The 17,762-nt window shown below is 33.9% G+C and overlaps 2 protein-coding genes across 6 annotated transcripts in view; one reads left to right on the forward strand and one right to left on the reverse strand.

Moving 5' to 3' along the window:
* INTS12 (integrator complex subunit 12) overlaps positions 1-12,518 on the forward strand; it is a 35,372-nt gene extending 22,854 nt beyond the window's left edge. For 3 of the 4 annotated variants that reach the window (XM_042984091.1, XM_007080944.3, XM_042984093.1), the window contains exon 7: positions 451-1,092. In XM_042984091.1, the coding sequence (XP_042840025.1) occupies positions 451-1,035 (585 nt within the window). In that variant the 3' untranslated portion in view covers positions 1,036-1,092. Of the gene's footprint in view, positions 1-450; positions 1,093-12,328 lie in introns of those variants that run through there. The other variant, XM_007080943.3, reaches the window with a different exon arrangement.
* Positions 8,296-17,762, reverse strand: part of ARHGEF38 (Rho guanine nucleotide exchange factor 38) — a 130,302-nt gene continuing 120,835 nt past the window's right edge. For both annotated transcript variants that reach the window (XM_042984087.1, XM_007080941.3), the window contains one exon: positions 8,296-8,773. In XM_042984087.1, coding sequence (XP_042840021.1) covers positions 8,588-8,773 — 186 coding nt within the window. In that variant the 3' untranslated portion in view covers positions 8,296-8,587. The remainder of the gene's footprint in view (positions 8,774-17,762) is intronic.

Genomic DNA, 17,762 nt, shown 5'->3' on the forward strand with positions numbered 1-17,762 from the left:
CCATTTGGAGCAAAGTCTAAAGAATAAGGTGCTTTACTGAGCTAGATATTACTTTATTTAGGTGAAAAACAAGTTAAAGCATTAAATCTGATTTTTCTGATAGAGCTTGTAACTGAATCTAAAAGCAATTCCCAAAAAGGAATTTCATACATTTCTTTTTCAGAATCATTAGAACAAGAATATGGCATCCCAGAATTTCTGCTTTGGAAGTGGTAGCATCCATTAGCTATGAATAAGTTTAATGTTTGTGTTTTTTGGTTTTTGGTTTTTGTTGTTGTTTTTTTTTTTCAGATCAGTTTCATAAGAACTTAATTTGGTGGTGTGATTTAAATTTCCCAAACCATTACTTCTGTATAAAAAGTCCAAAATTAAACTTGTTATATATTTAAGAATATTACATTATGTATTAATTATACTTGGCTCTAAAGCAATATTTATCTTGTTTTTTAGACATCCACGGCTATTTCAGGAAATTCTTCTAGTACCAGTGTTTCTTCTTCAGTAACTAGTGGCCTAACTGGATGGGCAGCTTTTGCAGCTAAAACTTCTTCTGCTGGTCCATCAACAGCAAAGTTGAGTTCAACAACCCAAAACAATAGTGGGAAACCAGCTACCTCATCAACTAACCAGAAGCCTGTGGGTTTGACTGGTCTGGCGACATCATCTAAAAGTGGAATAGGTTCCAAAATAGGTTCCAATAACAACACTGCACCCACTGTACCCTTGAAACCACCTCCACCTCTAACTTTGGGCAAAACTGGCCTTAGTCGCTCCGTTAGTTGTGACAATGTTAGCAAAGTGGGTCTTCCTAGTCCGAGTAGTTTAGTTCCAGGAAGCACAAGCCAACTCAGTGGGAATGGAAATAGTGGGACATCAGGGTCCAGTGGAAATACCACTAGCAAAACCACTTCAGAATCAAGCAGCTCTCCCTTAGCATCCCTTAAAGGTCCAACTTCACAAGAATCACAGCTCAATGCCATGAAGCGATTACAGATGGTCAAGAAGAAAGCTGCCCAGAAGAAACTCAAGAAGTAATCTGGCCAAGTAGGTTTTTATTTGACATTACCCTAAAATCTTATTATTAGGACATAACCTGTAATATACTATAATTTAATAAAAATTTTCACAATGAAATTTCTATTATTTCTTACCTTAAAATGCTAAATGTTATTTAACAAAATTTGGAAATCTTTTTATTTTAAATCTGTTTACCATTTTTAAGTTTCCATAGTGTGTGAAAACACTGACTAGCATGATTAATTCTTTGGGTTCCTGGGTGGCTCAGTCAGTTGAGCATCCGACTCTTGATCTCAACTTAGGGTCATGATCTCACAGTTCCTGAGTTCAAGCCCCATCACAGCATGGAGCCTGCTTGAGATTCTGTCTCTCCCTCTTTCTGCCCTTCCCTGTTCACACTCATTCTTTGTCTCTCTCTCTCTCTCTCTCTCACTCTCTCTCAATAAATAAATAAATAAATAAATAAATGAACTAAAAAAAAAAACAAACCACAAAGTAATTAATTCTTGATGAGAACTTCTAGAATCCCAAGAGACTGGTAGTATATGTGAATTTTTTTAAAAAAGGAATAGTTCATCTTCTAGCAAAGCCCTAAGAATTAGAGTTTTGAATTAGGTGCCTTATAAGATGGCAGGAATGCCACTTTATTATAAAGTTTTCTACTTTCCCCTCAATATTCCAGATATTCATTGTTAGTCCCCAGCCTCATTTCATGATTCTCCCTCTCACCCCAAATATTTCATCTCCCCATTTTCAAAATTAACTTTTCATAACTGATTTCTCACATTTCTGTATTATACCTTTTTTATCACTTCATATAATTATTTAGGGATGTATCTCTTCTGTAGATTGTGAACTCCCATGCCCTTTTAATGCAATATTTTTCTCCCATTGCCCACTTTTCCTCACATTGCCAGTCTAACATCTGCACATAGTTAGTACCTAATAAAGTTGAGTTTTGATTTACCCTGATTATACACACACCTGAGAATTCTTGAGCAAAATATCCACTCCAAAACAATTCCTGACTTGTTTACATGCTGGTAGTTTCTTCCTATACCATGAAAAGAAAAAGGGCTGCTTTATTTCTATTGCCCAAATGTATTGTAACGTTTCAATTTTAGTTACCTTTGTATAAAAGAAGCTCCTATATCATGATTAAATCTTGAAATTATTTTGATGTGTGTGTACATTGTTAAATCACAAAATGTGGGGAGTCTGAGCAGTAGCCTTATTTGTAAATTAACAAATTAGCCTACTGTTGTTTTACATATAGTTTTTGACAGAAGATATGAGGCTTTCTGGCCCAGAGAAACAGTTTATTACTCACAGGAAAATTCAACAGCCATTTCATACTTCATGAATACCTCATTTCATCCAGAAACTGGAAGTCCAAAATTTCCTTCATTCATTAGACTATGAGCAGCCTTATTTCTTCAACTTTGATATGTGCTACTAAATCTTTAAAACCTCTAATCTCAAACCGAGTCTCTTAATCTCTAGCTTTTTCTAACAATTTCTAAAATATATTGATATGAGATTTCTGTGACAATAAAAGGAAAGCTACTATTTTAAACTACCCTTAAATAATGGCACTGAATTATTCATAGTAAAATAGAATCCAAGATTGAGATAATCCCATTACTTACATGTGGAGTAAACATCTATTTACATGTTGAAAATCTGCCTACAGATGTTTCTGTTTTGAGAAACAGATTTCTGTGGATTAAACATAATTTGGCATGAGCCCCAAATCCCCATTAGGATCAAAAAGACTATAAAAAAAAAAAAAAAAAAAGGAAAACCCATAAAATCATCATATTTGTTTATAGGTCAGGGCTAGTTTGACCTAAACTGGACAAAACGATCTGATACAAGCTAAGCTCGAATTAACAGTTCGTGTGACTGCAGTACCTATGAAAACTTAAAGCCGTAATGTACAGTTTGCACACTGGCACTTGAAGGGGAAAATTTTATCCCATCACAGCCAGAACACATGTACTGGAAAGAGTTGAGAAGAGACGCAACTTTTAATTTCTGTAGTATTTCAGAGAGGATGTTAGAAGCCTTTTAGGAAGTTATTTTTCATTGAGCATGGCTCTTTGTATAGGTTGTATGTGCATAAATATATATTTGGAATCTATACATATGTGTAAGTATGCAAACATCTAGTACTGTATATAATTCAGTTTGATATTTCATACAGGTATTTTTATATTAAAGTTTTCTTCAGGTAGATCTTAGACTGATTTTTTCCATACCATTTTTTTTTCCAAAGGTCATGCTTTTATTTATTTTTTTAAATATAATTTGTTGTCCAGCTGGCTTACATATAACATCCAGTGCTCATCCCAACAAGTGCTCTCCTCAATCCCCATCACCCATTTTCCCCACTCCCCCACCTCCCCCCATCCACCCTCAGTTCGTTCCCTGTATTTAAGAGTCTCTTGTGGTTTGCCTCCTTCCTTCTCTGTTACTATTTTTTTCCCCCTTCCCTTCCCCCATGGTCTTCTGTTAAGTTTCTCAAGATCCACATATGAGTGAAAACAAATGATATCTGTCCTTTTCTGACTTAATTCACTCAGCATAATACGTTCCAGTTCCATCCACATTGCTACAAATGGCATGATTTCATTCCTTCTCATTGCCAAGTAATATTCCATTGTATATATAAACCACATCTTCTTTATCCATTCATCAGTTCCATACCATTAAGTGAGCTACAAAGCTTTTTAACTGACCATGTGATGAAAGTCGCCAGCTTTACATTAATAGTATTTATCATTTAATTTATTTTGTTACACATAGGTTTCCCCACCACCACCACTAGATTTTAAATTGGATGAGGACAGAGATCTTGATTTGCACACCATTAGCACACCATTGCACAGCATCCCACTGTAATTCTCAATAAATATTATGCCAGTGAATGAATAGACCTATAAGTAGGTGAGCCAAAGTAAGCTTTTAGGATTGTAAGCTCAAATCATATTTTAGTAGAAATTTGGTCAATATCACTTTATGCACGTTGTGCTTTGTTAGATTTTGGTGACTTAACAAAAAAAAAAAACCACTAAACGAACCCTGGCTTAAAGTCAGAAGACCTGGTTTTAAATCCCAGTCCCTCCATATATGAGCTGTGTAATCCTTGGTTTCCTCCTCTATAAAATATAGATGATAATTAATGAGATAAAATGGAAGGCATCTAACATTCTAAGGTTAGGTTTCTGATTCTGATACCTAACAAGGATGTCATGGTACTGTTTATTAGTAACAGATTATTTAATTATACTGTGATGATCACAGGTTGTATAGGAAATACATCATTTTATAAAAATAAATATATTAATACAATAATCATAAAAATTATATAAAGAATTAGAGAAAGCCATAAATACATTTACACACCTTAGTATTGTCTTCTTGTAAGATAAACTTGACTAAGCATATACCCCCTACATTTTTGAACAAGAGCTACTCATTCTGCTATATGCTAAGGGGTGACTTATTTTACTGAAAAACCGAAGCAAATCTTGCCTATATCAAGAGTGTAATAACAGGAAAGAAGTAGCTGGCCTTCAGAGATGCAGGTTGAATTCCAATGGTCCTGGTGTGAAGATGCGTTATATTGGATAATTTTGTAGATAACAGATAATTTAATGACTAAGTTTTTATATAATTTCGTGTATAGAAGGAAGTAACAGAAAAAATTAGCCTTTAAAAATAGTAACATTCTATAAATAGTAGAATTTCTCCAGAGAATGTAAAGTTGAGTGTCCTTCCAGTCAATGAAATTTAATTACTTCTTCATCAACTATAATGTAAATTTATAGGCTTAATTTGGCTTGAATTTTGTGAGGGCTAGATGTATTCAGTATTGGGCACTACACTGAGTACCTTAAGAAGCCATAGTTAGGACAAACAGGATTTCAGTAAATTAGTTTCCCCACCATGTTAGAATATAAAGATTTTATCTCTGTTCACATGGCTTTGAGAGTGTTTTGCAGTAGACAAAAATCTAAGAAGCTTATGGGCAGTTTTTAATTTCATATTTCAGTAATAAAAACACTGATTTTTGTACATCATCTGAACTATTCATCACAAATAGTGACAGGCAGTTAATAGCCATCTCTAAAAGTCCAAATTATATTTCAGGCAAAATATGAAATACATCAGCACTTAAAAGTATTTCATGCAGTGCTGCATTTATATGATTAACAATGTGCGCTGTATCTCTTCTGCACAGCTCAACCTTCATAGAATTGTTTTATACTAATAGCAAAAGAATATTTTTCTAAAGTACAAGGAATGTTCGGATAGTGGCTTTGTGACTTTTTCACGTGATTTAAGTACCCATGGTAATTTGTATTACTGGATCTTTTATAATTCCGAACATTATTATGTATATTAGAACATCTGTATTTAAAAATAAATACTAAATAAAATGTTTACATAAACTTGTTTATTTGTTTTACAAAGGAAAACAGCCACAGAAATTTCTCCTTCATTCTTGGTAAAAATACCCATTTCAGAGAATTCTATATTTTACAATGACATTTAAATTTTAAAATACAAAGAAATAATTGTTTCTTCATGCCTTAATTATAATGATGTCACCAATAGTTTTATCTTTTTAAACTTCTTAAAGACTTACATACATCATAACTATCTGAGTTTCATTTCCCCTATGTTCAACAAAATAATGTCTGACCTCAAAATTATAATTACTTGATTCTTAACAACATATCAAGAAAATGAAGGTATTGTATAACGTTAAAAAAAATAAAGCCTAAATGGCATATGAAATGTAGGTATATTTTTAAAATAGCAACTACACGGGGCGCCTGGGTGGCGCAGTCGGTTAAGCGTCCGACTTCAGCCAGGTCACGATCTCGCCGTCCGTGAGTTCGAGCCCCGCGTCAGGCTCTGGGCTGACGGCTCGGAGCCTGGAGCCTGTTTCCGATTCTGTGTCTCCCTCTCTCTCTGCCCCTCCCCCATTCGTGCTCTGTCTCTCTCTGTCCCAAAAATAAATTAAAAAAAAATAAAAAAAAAAAAAACGTTAAAATAGCAACTACATAGTTTTAGAGTAATGTATGTTCATTACAATAGTGAGGGACTACAGGAGATGGCTTCATTACACTTGCTCAGCAGCTAACTGCAGCTCTGATTTTAGTGGTGTGGTTTCTAAAAAGGTGAGACAGGAGGCATCAACCTAGGACCACACAAGCAGACAAAGCTTCTATACATCTAGTGACTTATTTCAGCCAAAACAGCAAATATGAGCTATTTCTATCAATCTTCATTTTAAGGGGAGTATTGAAGTCACAGCTAATTTAAATACATGCATTTAATATATATTAAGTTATATATTAACTTTTATACTTTTATATATTTTTTTATACTTTTATATATTAAAAGTATAAATATATATACTTTTATATATTAAAAGTATAAATATCATATATAAAAAATACATTAGATATAGTTTCCCCACCAGTTTGGTTGTTGGGCATGTTCATAGTTACCACAAGTAGCAAGTTTGGATTTCCTTTTGTTTTGCCCTACGCAAACTGGAATTATGTTTTCACCATTGGGTACAAAGCACCATTTAAAAGACATAAAAAGTCTCTGTATGTCTAAAAGAGAATCTTCTTTTAGTATCCAAACTCAAAACAAGAAAATGTTATGCAAAAACAACTTACCATTAGAACCTTATAAAACTATCTTTAGATTAAGTATTTCAGGTACAATATTATGAAATGCAAATTATTCTGTCATGGAAATGTCTTAATGAATTTCTATGGTTGTACATGTCATATGCATACTTAAAACAGCCCTCTGAAAATCACTGTTCATTTTGTTTTGTATTCTTCAGTAATGTATGTTACAGTATACATTCTAGAGATCAAATCTTTCAAAGTAACAATTAAATCTTTAATGTCATTATTAGCACATTCTATGTGGGAAATGAAAGTCCACTTTATGTTGGTGTTTAAAGGAAACCACTAAGTCAAACTTTAAATCTTTTTACTGTCCTAAAGGAGCATCAACAAGTCAATAAAATGTCTTGACAAAATATCCTGAAATCTTAGGGGACAATTTTGAGCTATTCCCAAGTGAAAGTTCAGTGTCCCAGGACATTGTGTTTCAGCAAATGTTATCCTTAATGCCTTCTTTGTCTAAGTACAATCGGCAACTAAAAATATTTACATCTTGGCTCAGAACATGGAGCACACATTCCACATTCATCATCGAAATGATTGAGCGATCCAAAAATATTTCCTCATTCAAGTAACATAGTGATCATGTAGCATCGTTTTTAAACAATTATACTTTAAAAAATGTTTAAGCAAAACAAAACAAAACAAAAAAATAAACGTAGATACGTCATTTTCTCTAGACTAATATCATGGAAATCCTCCTAGCCCTTGATTTTGAAAAACTTCTCAATACTTAAATATGACCTGAGAGAAAAATGGTCCTTATCAATGCCCATTATGTGCATCATTAAGTGCTTTGCTGACAGCAAATGTATACTCCTGGAGGGTTGGTACAGCATAGTGGTTAGGAGTGTAGATCCCAGAACCAGACCTAGGTTTGAGTCCCAGCCCTTACTAGCAGTGTACCTGGGCTAAATTACTTCATCCATGTGGGCCACAGTTTCTTCATAATGTTGTGAGTATCAAATAAGTTACCACATGGGGCACCTGGGTGGCTCAGTCGGTTCAGCGTCCGACTTCGGCTCAGGTCATGATCTCACAGTCCGTGAGTTTGAGCCCCACGTCGGGCTCTGTGCTGACAGCTCAGAGCCTGGAGCCTGTTTCAGATTCTGTGTCTCCATCTCTCTCTGAACCTCCCCCATTCATGCTCTCTCTCTCTGTCTCAAAAATCAATAAAGGTTAAAAAAAAAATAAAAAATAAGTTACCACATAAACATATAGAACAATTTTTGTCATGTAGTATGCATTCAGTAAATGTTAGATATTATAAGGTCATTCAGGGTTTTTTTCATTTAAAACTTACAGTAAAGAGATGTTCCACAACAAAGATTTCTAGCTGGCTGTTAATTCCTATTATGTATATTTAGTATACTCCCTGGTTTATGCATAACAGTGTATAATCTATGTCAAATAGTATACATAACCATATAATGAATATAATTACATGTGTGTGAGTGTATATGTGCACACACACACAAAAGAGAATGAGAGAAACAAAAACATTTGAGGCAAAATACGTAATACAATACATTGAAAAAAATCTTATCCTTAGATCCAGCCTTTCATGCTGATAAAGGATACATTTATCTTTTCAAAGATCTCCATTTTTAAGTAGTTGGTAGTTGGAGCTTTAGCTGTTTGTTTTGCTGTTTCTGTTTGTTTCCTTCAACATTTATTCTTCAAAATACATTTCCAAATAATCTTGTTAGGAAGCAGTCTTCCTTAAAACTTGATACAGTATCAGTTCATGTAGTATGGAGGTTTCTTGATTTCTAGACCAACATTTTGTAAGTTTTATGAGGTAGTCCATCAATAACCTGCCAGAAAACAGAATTCAAGGGCTTCTTTTCTTAAGCATAAGTCATCTTCCCAAGGTAGTTAGCTGGCACATATCCTTTTTGCCCTTGAACTTCAGCCAACCACCACTCTTTATTGCCACTTAGGTCACAAAATCTAAGTATGTGGACTCTTTGGTACTCCTGAAGGCTGAGTTCATGGTCACTTCGTGCTTGAAAAGCATGAACTGCATAGAAAATCTAGACAGAAGGAAATGCCATTATTGGAAGCAGAACCAATATTTAGAAATATTTAGACAAACATTACAAAGATTTCCAAGCTTTTAGAAAGAACACTGTTCTTCTTTTTCCAAAGTCACATTCCCCAATTCCTTCTGATGGATTTACTTTGCTAAACCTTGACCCAGATGAGAATAGTTCAATAGGCATTCTTATTGTCCTTTTGGGAGGAGTCTAAACTGTCCATGCTTGAAGGCAATTTCCCAGCTTCTATTAAATGATTATTTTATTTATTTTTATTTTTTATTTTTTTTAAGTAGGCTCCACACCCAACATGGGGTTTGAACTCATGACCCTGAGATCAAGAGTCGCATGCTCTACTGACTAAGCCAAGCAGGGGCCCCTAAAAGATTTTTTTTAATGTTAATTCTTTTATTTTTTTTATTCAGTAATTGCTCTAAGAATCTCTTCTACAGAAATAGAGACATTAGCAGAGATTTTTATATACTAATATTACTGCAATCCCCATTTGTAAGGTGAAAGTGAGGGAAATGGAAGTAGCACTGAATGTTCAGTAAGAGGAGAATAGTTAAGTCTATTCTGTACCTTTATACTAAGGAAATTTGTGACCTTTACAGTAAGTAAATTTAGTCATTAAAAATGCTGTTTTCTGAGACTAATAGCATGGAGCAAATGCTTTATGATGAAACAGTAAGCCAAAAAAAAAGAAAAAGGATATAAAATCAGTTGTATAAGTCTAAAACTGTTAGTTTCTTTGGTAGAATTAGAGGTGATTTTCATTTTTACTTGTTTATATTCTAAGCCTTTATAATGACAATGCATTAAATTTTTAATTTTTAAATAATTTTAAGTGGCCTAGAAGAAATTAATAAAACATGCTTCAGTCAAAAGAATTTTTCTCTAACCTTAGGGCACCTGGGTGGCTCAGTCGGTTAAGCAAGTCTGACTCTTGGTTTTGGTTCAGGTCATGATCTCATGGTTCATGGGTTCAAGCCCCACATTGGGCTCTGTGCTGACAGAGCAGAGCCTGCTTGGGATTCAATCTCTCTCTGCTCCTCCCCCACTTTCTCTCTCTCTATAAAAATAATCATTAAATATTTTTTTCTCTAACCTCAAAAGAATACTTCAGAATTATTAGATGCATAAGAAGCCCCTACATGTTTAGTCCTTTTCCACTAAAATTGTAAGATTGATAACAGAAATGTTTATTTACATCATAAAATTAAGCAATTGACTAACATTTTATTTATTCATTCAATCAAAATTTATTAAGTGCCTATCAAGTGCCAAATATTGTCAGAGAACTTACAACCCAGCTCGGGAAAAATGTGCCCCACAGAATGTACACACATACCAAACAAAAAACACCCTACGCACATGAGAGATATATTAACTACTTGTGAGCTAGTTTTTGAAAGAGGTAACCTTCTGTAGGTGACAAAGTTGATAAAGGGGTGGATATGTCATATTTCAAAGTACAGGGAATATGTGAAAACAGTATATGGGAAAGGCAAGCAGATTAACTTTCTCAAAATTGAGAGTCAATGTTAAAAGAAAATGATAAATAAGATGACTTCATTGAACAGGAAAGGAGACTGGGGAGTGTAGGGAGGGGACTATATAGTTAACAGCATAAGTTATTCTTGTAGATGTTGAACTATTATTTAACTTCTGATGAAGATTTGATATCATTGATTTTATATCGTCTCAACAACTCCAGCATGAGTTCCACTTCAAAGAGAGGAGATTTATGGAGTGCTTGGTTGGCTTAGTCAGTAGAGCATGTGACTCTTGATCTCAGGGTTGAGTTCAAGTCCCAGTTTGAGTGTAAAGCTTACTTAAAAAAGAGAGAGAGAGAGAGATAGAGGAACACTTAAACTTTACTGACCACATCATGGTACACAGTAGGAATTCAAATATATGTTAATTTGACTTAAAAGTTGAGTTGAAAGGCTTGGATATTCTACAAGAATATACAAGAGATCGCCTTGCATCATATAAGATACACACAAGACAGATTGTTGGGCATGGATTATTTTGTAATTTAAAAATTAAAGAAGAAAACAAAAGGGAAGATGCTATAAGGTCTTGAGCAATGGAGTGGCAGCAATAACCGCCATCTTTTCTAGCGCTCATGAGTTTACATGTCAAATGTGCTTCATCCTCAACAACCCTGTGAGCTGTGAATTGGAGTAGTACAATGCATTAGTCATAGAGTTAGTCAGTGCTGCTGGGACTGTATTTTCTAACGCCAGTGCTTGGTCCATTTCTCATACTACTTTAGGAACCAAACTCTTGTTCTAGGAAGGATGAGCAGAGTATATTCTTGTGGAAAGGGATTGAGGTCTCTAATATGTTGCTGCTGATGTTTTTGTTGTTGATGAGGAAATGAAGATATTGATTAGATTCACAAGAGAAGAGTAGAGGGTTTGGTGGGCAAAAGCTTTCAGGAATCTGATGCACCATAGTACAGTTTCTGAAATTATCAGTTAAGAGCCTGTGTTAGCAGTTACTAGCCAACTTGTATAATTTTTACTTGTTTCCTTGGTAAAACATATATGCTTTACCAATGCAGCTATAGATTGGTTAGCAGATTGAATTACCTACTAATATATGATTCCTAAATAGTTGTGGTGGTTTTTCACTTTGGCACACATTCTCTCAAAAGGAATATAAAATCTTCCACCTAGATCTATTTGGTATGACATTACAGCAGAGGTTATATTTTATACACTAAATATAGATTTTCATGAAATTGTAAATTTAAAGTACAAAATTATATACTTTAAGTGATAGTGGTCCAGAATTAATTTAGGATAAGTATATTTCAGTTTTTATATGTTTATGCCTCCTCTGGAACTAAGTCCACTTTTAAAGAGAAAGCAGTTGATAACATTAGACTACAAGTTAGAAGCTTTCAGCCTGTTCTAGATAAAAGCTGAAGAATTTCTCATTTTTTGGAATATTTTAGTTGTTCCAAACTAATAACTTTCTAGCTTGCAATGTTAATGTTTGGTCCAGATGCATTAATTACATTTTATTAATTTAATCCATAGTCATCTGATCCTTCTCTCTTTTTCCTCAGCATTTATTAAAATGTATTTTATTCGCTGCTTCTTTGTACTCTGTAAAGCTCTGGCTCATTGTATGTACTCTATTCTATGAATACAACCCAGTTCTCCACGGCATTTACTTTTTTTTTAAATAACACTGTGTACCGAATTATTGACTCATACTCAATGTATTATCCACTGTTTATTAACCACCAGATTTCTCCCTGTAGTAGCATTGCCAGCTAGGCATTCCCCTATTCTATATTTGTGCATTTAATTATTCCTCCCTTAGTGGCCACATTAGCTGTCTCCACTGAATCTCATTTTATTGATTTCTTCCCAGTTCTTCAATTAACAACAACAACAATAATAATTTATTTTAATCTTCCTTTCCAAAACTAAAAAGCTGCAAACCCAGTATTTACAGTATATATCATATGTAGTTCAGGAAGCCGAGATGGTTATATTGCATGAAAAATGCTCTTTCTTCTCTTCCCTCCAGGAACAAGCTTTCACATTCTTCAGTGAACAATTATATATTGTTATTATGCCAGCAATTTTTATAAAGAAATAATTTTAAAGAAAGGTAAGAAAGAATCACCCAACTGCTATTAATATCTTGTATTTCTTCCCTTCTTTCCTTCCTTCCATCCTTCCTTCCTCCCCTCATTCCTTCTCTTCGTCCTTTCTTTTCTTTCTACCTACCAACCTGAAGTAACAATAAACATGGAATTGTAGTATACATAATTTTTGCAGCCTGCTTTTTACTTTAAAATATATTTGAAAATCTTCATGTCAATAAATAGTTCTCTAATGCCTCATTTTAATGACTGCTTATATACATTATATTACAGCTTGATGGTTCATTTTGAAACACTTTCTAAACAATGACATACTACACATGTAGCATTATCATCAAAAATAGTTGAAACATGTAAAGATGAAGGCCCAGAGAGTGAATTTAGGATTATCTGCAAAACAACTAACTTTTCCTAAGTTTCTAATTCAAAATTTATGTTGTCAGTATTATTTATGTGAAAAAAAGGAAACTGCACTGATTCTCAGACATTGAACATCCCTTTAAAACTGGGTTTAGCCGTTATCAAACCTGGTCCACTTTGAAAAGTGCTGAAGATTGCATCACATTCGTCCTCTACCTTGCTTACCAAGCAAGGCATCTTAGATATTATGATAGGCAGACTTCTAAAATGGACACCTTCTGTTGAACATGTCCTGCATAATAAGTTCCCTAATACACTGACTGTGAGTTAGCCAAAGATTATCCTGAGTGTGCCTGATGTAAATAAGTGAGCCCTTTAAGAGAGAGTTCAGACCATTTCTGAAGGGAGAACTTTAAAACCAGAGAGATGCTCATCTGCTAGCCTTGAAGGGGCAGCCCTATTGCAAACTGCCTACAGACGTAGCCACATGGCAAGGGTTTGAGAGCAGCCTCCAGTTATTCAAAGTGGTTCTCACTTATTTGAAAGTGATGGCCAGCAAGAAAATGGAGGCCTCGGTCCTACCAGGACAAAGAGCTGAGTTTTGCCAACAACCACAAGCTTGGAAGAGAACTCTGGGTTTCAGGGAGAAACACAGCCCCAAAACCATCTGGATTGCAGCTATGTGACATGCTAAGCAGAGCACACAGCTAAGCTGTGCCCAGACTTCTGACCTTGGAAATGGTGAGATAATCCATTTATGTTGTTTTAAGCCGCTTTGTGATCATTTGTTGTGCATCATAGAAAACTAAGTCAATCATGTCATTACTATTTGACAGGCAAAAGGGGAAAATACGTTAGGATAGGAAGGCATATTTGTTTGACTGTTTTTGTGATATTTTTTGATCTAGCATAAAGTAGTGAGTCACGAGATTAAAGATTAAGTCCTTTAGTATAAATCAGTACTGTCAGGTTGTGAATATCCATTAACTCCTCCCCATTATTCTTACAGAGTCTCTGGACCATAATTTAGGGAGCTTCTAAAACATTAGGAGAAAGTCCATGCTTTCTGTGTGGGATGTGCATGGAGGAATCTGAATGGATTGGTTCTTCAGTCCCAATAAAGGACCAATAAGGAGAGTGACCATATCCCCCAATTATACCGGTCACAGTTATCTCATCTAGTAGGCACTCTCTTTCATTAACAAAAGTGTCTTGTTATAGAGAATAAGTTATATTTTCACCTTACCCATAAGACTTCTGATCCACTAGAACCATTCTAGAAAATGTGGGAGGCTTTTAACCCAACAATTTTTTTCTTGAGTGGCTGGGAGAATGCATAAGCAAGTTAAGTCTTTAGAGCAGTGATTTCTAACCTTTTAAAATAGAATTTCCCTTTGAAAATATGTTGAAAGCTATGGACTTCTTTTACCATAGTTATTTATGCTCATATGCACAAAATTTCCAACATATTTGAGGTGATTTGTAAATCCTTCCAAAGCCCATTCATAGATCCCTTTTATTCTTGGAGTTCACATTAAAAACTTAGCTTGAGTATAAAAACTGCAGAGCCACTAGTCTGAAGTCAGTCTGAACATGCCTATTTATGATTAATTTTTAGGATCCCAGTGATGCCTCCTGAATATCAAGTATAGGGCAAAGCTCCCTCTCTACCTGTCTTTCTTGTCAGGGCCCACTGGAGCCATTAATAAGAGTAGATTACAGTCTACAACACCAATGGCAATATGACATTTCAATTCTGGAAGAAAGCAAAAAAAAAAAAAAAAAAGTGTTACTGCCACAGTAGGAAAGGATAGGGAAAGAAATGGTGAGTCAAAGTGTCATCTTGTTAAACCAAAACAAGTTTCAGTTGATGATCCTGATGATAAAATAAAATCAAGAACATAAGTTTAAATAGCTGCACAGAAAATTGCTTTGCAGGACATCTCAAATGTGCATATTACAATATGCAATGTATTCTCACTGTTCACACACACACAAAAAGATACAATTAACTCCCACTTTTCAGTCACCTTCTAGGGACCTCTATAATGCATTGTTCTCTTGGACTGTCACACCACAAATATGGGGGTTCACCATTCTCTTGTCTCCACACTTTCTAAGAGTCAACGAAATGAAAACATCAGCCCTCTGGTAAGGATTAGGAAGATCATACAAGGTTTTCCTTCTGTTTCTGAGGGCTAAACAGTAGTTGCAAAACTGGAAAAGTCTAAGAACTACTAGCCCATGTACCTCTATTGACTAGAATTAAGACATTAAGGGAAATATTCCCGTGTAGTCTTTCCTTCTGTCGCTTGTGCTAAGGTTTCTAACAGGTACATTGTCTTCAAATCATAGTAAATTTACCGGGACAGACTTTGTCCTACACAGGAGAGGCCTGCAATTTGAGCTGAATTATTTTAACACAGAAGTAGGTATTCAGGGATCCTATGTGGCCACTGATCTAAGCTGCATTTTCTAATCCAGTTTTGTTAGGAATAAAGCTTTCATATATATATATTATATATATATATAATATATATATTATGTATATAATATTATATTATATTTCATATATAATATATAATATATATAATATATATTATATATATAATATATTTCATATATAATATATATTATATATATTATATATTATATATATTATATTTCATATATAATATATATTATATATATTATATATTATATATATTATATTTCATATATAATATATATTATATATAATATATATAATATAATATTATATTATATTATATTTCATATATATATAATATATTATATATATATATATACCTGACACCAAGGTCTATTTTGAATCAGTTCCAAACTCAGAGGAAAAGGAGTACAAATTGCACTTTATGAAGAGATATTATCAATATACTTTGTTTTGAGTAAAAAGAAATTATCTCATTTTTTTTTTTTCCTCTCTTGGTAATGGAAACTTCTAATGGACCTAATTCACATGAAACATATTGATAGGATTACTCAAAGAGAATTACTTTGCAGTAGTGGCTATTAGGAACTAGACTACAAATCCCATGTGGAAAGAGCCTAAGTGAGGTGCTTACTCCAAAAGCCCCTGTAAAAGCCAATAAGAACTGGAGCTCAACATTAAGCAAGCTTTAGGGTGTCTTGACAAATTTGGCCCTCAGATTTCTGTCCTTCTAGGCTATTGGGATAAGTTAAAAGTCTGCCAGGACATTTAATCATGACTATACATTTCACTGATAAAATTTCATTAATCTATTGGTATTACAATATAATTTTGTTTTCTAGAAACTTTGAATAAACTAAGAGAATGAACAAGGAATAGAAAAACAGTGTTTTGAAACTTCAAGAGAAGAGTGATAGAAACATATAGTAATGTCTAGATGAGTTAAGAATCAGTTATGACTGGGAAAAATTATTTGCAAATTATATCTGATAAAGAACTTGCATCCAAAGTATATAAAGAACTCTTGCAAGTGGATAATAAGAAGGAAAATGACCCAATTTTTAAAACGGGCATATATTTAAATGGACATTTCACTAGAGAAAATACAAGAATGGCCAATAAGTACATGAGAGATATTCAACAGCATTAGTCAAATGCAAATTAAAACCACAGTGAGATACACTTCGCACCCATTGGAGTGGCTATCATAATAGTTTTAAAAAGGCAGTAAGGTGAGGATGTGGAAAAACTGCAGTCCACAAGCCCCATGCACTGCCAGTGGGTATGTAAAATGGTGCAGCTACTTTGAAAAACAGTCTGGCAGTTTCTTTAAACAAGTTAAACATATATTCACCGTAACAACAAGCAATTCTACTCCTATGTATCAACTCAAAATAAATGAAATCCTCACAAAGACTTGTACATAAATGTTTATAGCAGTATTATTCATAATAGAAATTACCTAAAATGTCTATCAACTGGTGAATGGATAAACAAAATATGCTATATCCATAGAATGAAATACTATCAGGTGATAAAAAGCAACAAAGTACATGTATGTACTGCAACATGGATGAATCTCAAAAACATTATGCTAAGTGAAAGAAACCAGCTGCAAAGTCCCACTTGTTGTATGATTTCATTAATACAAAATATACCAAAAAGTCAAATATAGAGAGAAAGAAAGCAAATCAGTCATTTCCTGAGGCTAGGGTGGGAAAGAGAACTGACTGCAAAAGAGTGCAAAGGATTTTGGGGGGTGAAGGGAATGTGCTAGAATTGGATTGGGGTGATAGTTGCACAGCTCGGTAAATATACTCAGTCATTGAATTATATACGCTTAAAATAGATGGATTTTATGATGTGTAAATAAGTCCTTAATAAAGTTTTTTTTTTAAAAATTAGTCATGAATTGGACAAGAATCAGTGTTATCATTGATGAAAGAAACTAAACTATTTTGAAGGGCAGTATGGCAATGTCTATTAAGGCTTTAGATATATATACCCTTTGACTCTCCAATATTCTCCTATGTATATATTCATATATACTCATATTCTCCAATATATATACCCTTTGACTCTCCAATTTATCCTGTGTATATACTCATATAAGTGCACACAGATAGATGAACAAGGATCTTGCATGAAGTAGTTTGAAATTCTAACCCCCCCCCAAATATTCTAAATGCCCATTATTAGAGTAATAGTTACATAAATTATGATATATCCACAGAATAAATTACTATGAAGAATTTTTCAAGGAATAAGGTAGTATTTAAGTACTGTTGTGTGTAAGATACATTGTTAAGTGGAAAAAAATAACCAAATTATGTTAACACATATATGTTCCCACTTGTAAAAATATGTGTTTGTACATGCACAGAAAGTGTCTGAAAACGTAAACCCTAATACTTGTCTCTGAAGAGTAGAGTTGGGGGAGAAGGGAATAAAGATCTTTACTTCTAATTTATGTATACCTTTATACCATTTTAACTTTTCACAGATAACATGTATTACCCTTATAGAAACACAAATTTAAATGTATT

Source organism: Panthera tigris, chromosome B1 (assembly GCF_018350195.1).
Source record: "Panthera tigris isolate Pti1 chromosome B1, P.tigris_Pti1_mat1.1, whole genome shotgun sequence".
NCBI classification, from domain to species: domain Eukaryota; kingdom Metazoa; phylum Chordata; class Mammalia; order Carnivora; family Felidae; genus Panthera; species Panthera tigris.